General features: G+C 38.1%; 1 protein-coding gene across 1 annotated transcript; it reads left to right on the top strand.

Annotated features, from left to right (window-relative positions):
• Positions 1 to 401: 401 nt before the first annotated feature.
• On the top strand, positions 402 to 1497 carry AK88_02522 (uncharacterized protein; the record flags this gene model as incomplete). Its single annotated transcript, XM_012480147.1, has 2 exons — positions 402 to 599; positions 814 to 1497. The coding sequence occupies 2 exons, from the start codon at positions 402 to 404 to the stop codon at positions 1495 to 1497; spliced, it is 882 nt and encodes a 293-aa protein (XP_012335570.1).
• Between the last annotated feature and the right edge of the window lie 97 nt (positions 1498 to 1594).

Genomic DNA, 1594 nt, shown 5'->3' with positions numbered 1-1594 from the left:
AATTTTATACTGCCATTTTGCCTATAAATATTGTTACTTTGTTTCAACGCACAAAATATATATAAGGGGTGTTTAGAAATATATTACGAAGTTAGCAGCTTTTTATACGTGCATTCTAACTTTTTTTTCGGACAGTTTGTATTTCCTCATATCTATTACATCTCGTAACGTAGAAGTGTCCGGGATATTTGGGCCATAGCAGGCGTCTACGAATATATGTACATGTCCATACTTAGAACAGGGTGCGACGTAGTGGCCATCCCCCCTGGACATGTCTGTTATATATATATAAGTACATATACTGACCTATTCTTCGTTAATGTGGAAGGTATTCATTCCCAGCTTAAGGCTTCCCTGTGCCTGTTTTTTACGTACTTGCAACATTTATAGAAGATAAGACGATGCAAATGATTATTGCTAAATCAAAAAGGGGTGCCTCTCCTTGTGAGGAGGCAACAGAGCATATAACGGATAGCTCAAATAATGCTAGTGCAAACATAGCGGAGGACAAAAGCATGGACAAAATAATAGGTGTCTTTTGCGCTTGTAAAGTTGTGATATGTGCTCTGCTTGTGTGGTTAATGCAGTGTTCCGGCATGGTAAGTTAATAAGTTGCATGTATAAGGCATTTTGTACTGCAGCTTAAGTGGAGGCCAGACGTGCATATATACATAAATACGTGTTACGTGCGAATGATCGCAAGGAAGATGTGTGTGCATAGTGGCATTCCCACTGACAACAAAGTAAAAAAAGAAAGAAATGGTTTATGTATTAATATGACTCCCTTTTTAACTCATTTTTCAATTTTTGCAGTACTCCGGTGCATACATGAAGGGTTACTACAACATGGGCAGACCAGCTGCTGTGAGGCCCAATAGACTATTGGGACAACCAGTAGTCGAATTCGACTCAATGTTCGATCTCTATCAGAAAAGCTTTTTGGACAAAATGGGATGCGATAGCAACCAAAAGGACCAAATTAAGACTATGATGAAATCATATTTCGATAAAATAGATTTGGGAGCCTTAGCTCAACAATTTCAACAGAACCCCTCCAGCATTTTGCAGTGTCCACCAGGAATGCCTGGTATGTTCGAACCTTCCAATGTTAGCATGTTTGGACAATCAAATCCAAATGAGAGTAAAAATGCAGACGCAGAAAAGAAGAAGAAAAAGAAGAATGGTCAAAAGGATACTTCAGATGATGGTGATGAGCAGGAAACAAAAGAAGAACAGGATGGCGAAAAAAAGGATGAACACAAAACACAGTTGATGTTCCCAACTAATAATAATAACCAGAGCCCTGTTTCATATTATTTGAACTTTTTCAATTTCTTGTGGTCCTCTCCCTTCATTGTTTTGAGCTCAGTTATATCAGCATGTTCTGGACAGCTTCCACTTACTGTAGCTTTAATATCCATATTATTGTTGAAAGGAGTTAATTTATCCTGGGACCTCAAAATAATGTATGATACGTTATTCCAAAAGAAAAAATAAATGGTTTATTCGTGAAATGTGGATATTCCTTTTAAGAATGAGCATTTCAGGGAGAAGGCAAGCCCACAAGAGCACAGGAAGGTTGGCGCAAAGTTAT

Source organism: Plasmodium fragile, assembly GCF_000956335.1.
Source record: "Plasmodium fragile strain nilgiri unplaced genomic scaffold supercont1.25, whole genome shotgun sequence".
Lineage (NCBI taxonomy): Eukaryota > Apicomplexa > Aconoidasida > Haemosporida > Plasmodiidae > Plasmodium > Plasmodium fragile.
This window is presented reverse-complemented; position numbering and strand designations above follow the sequence as displayed.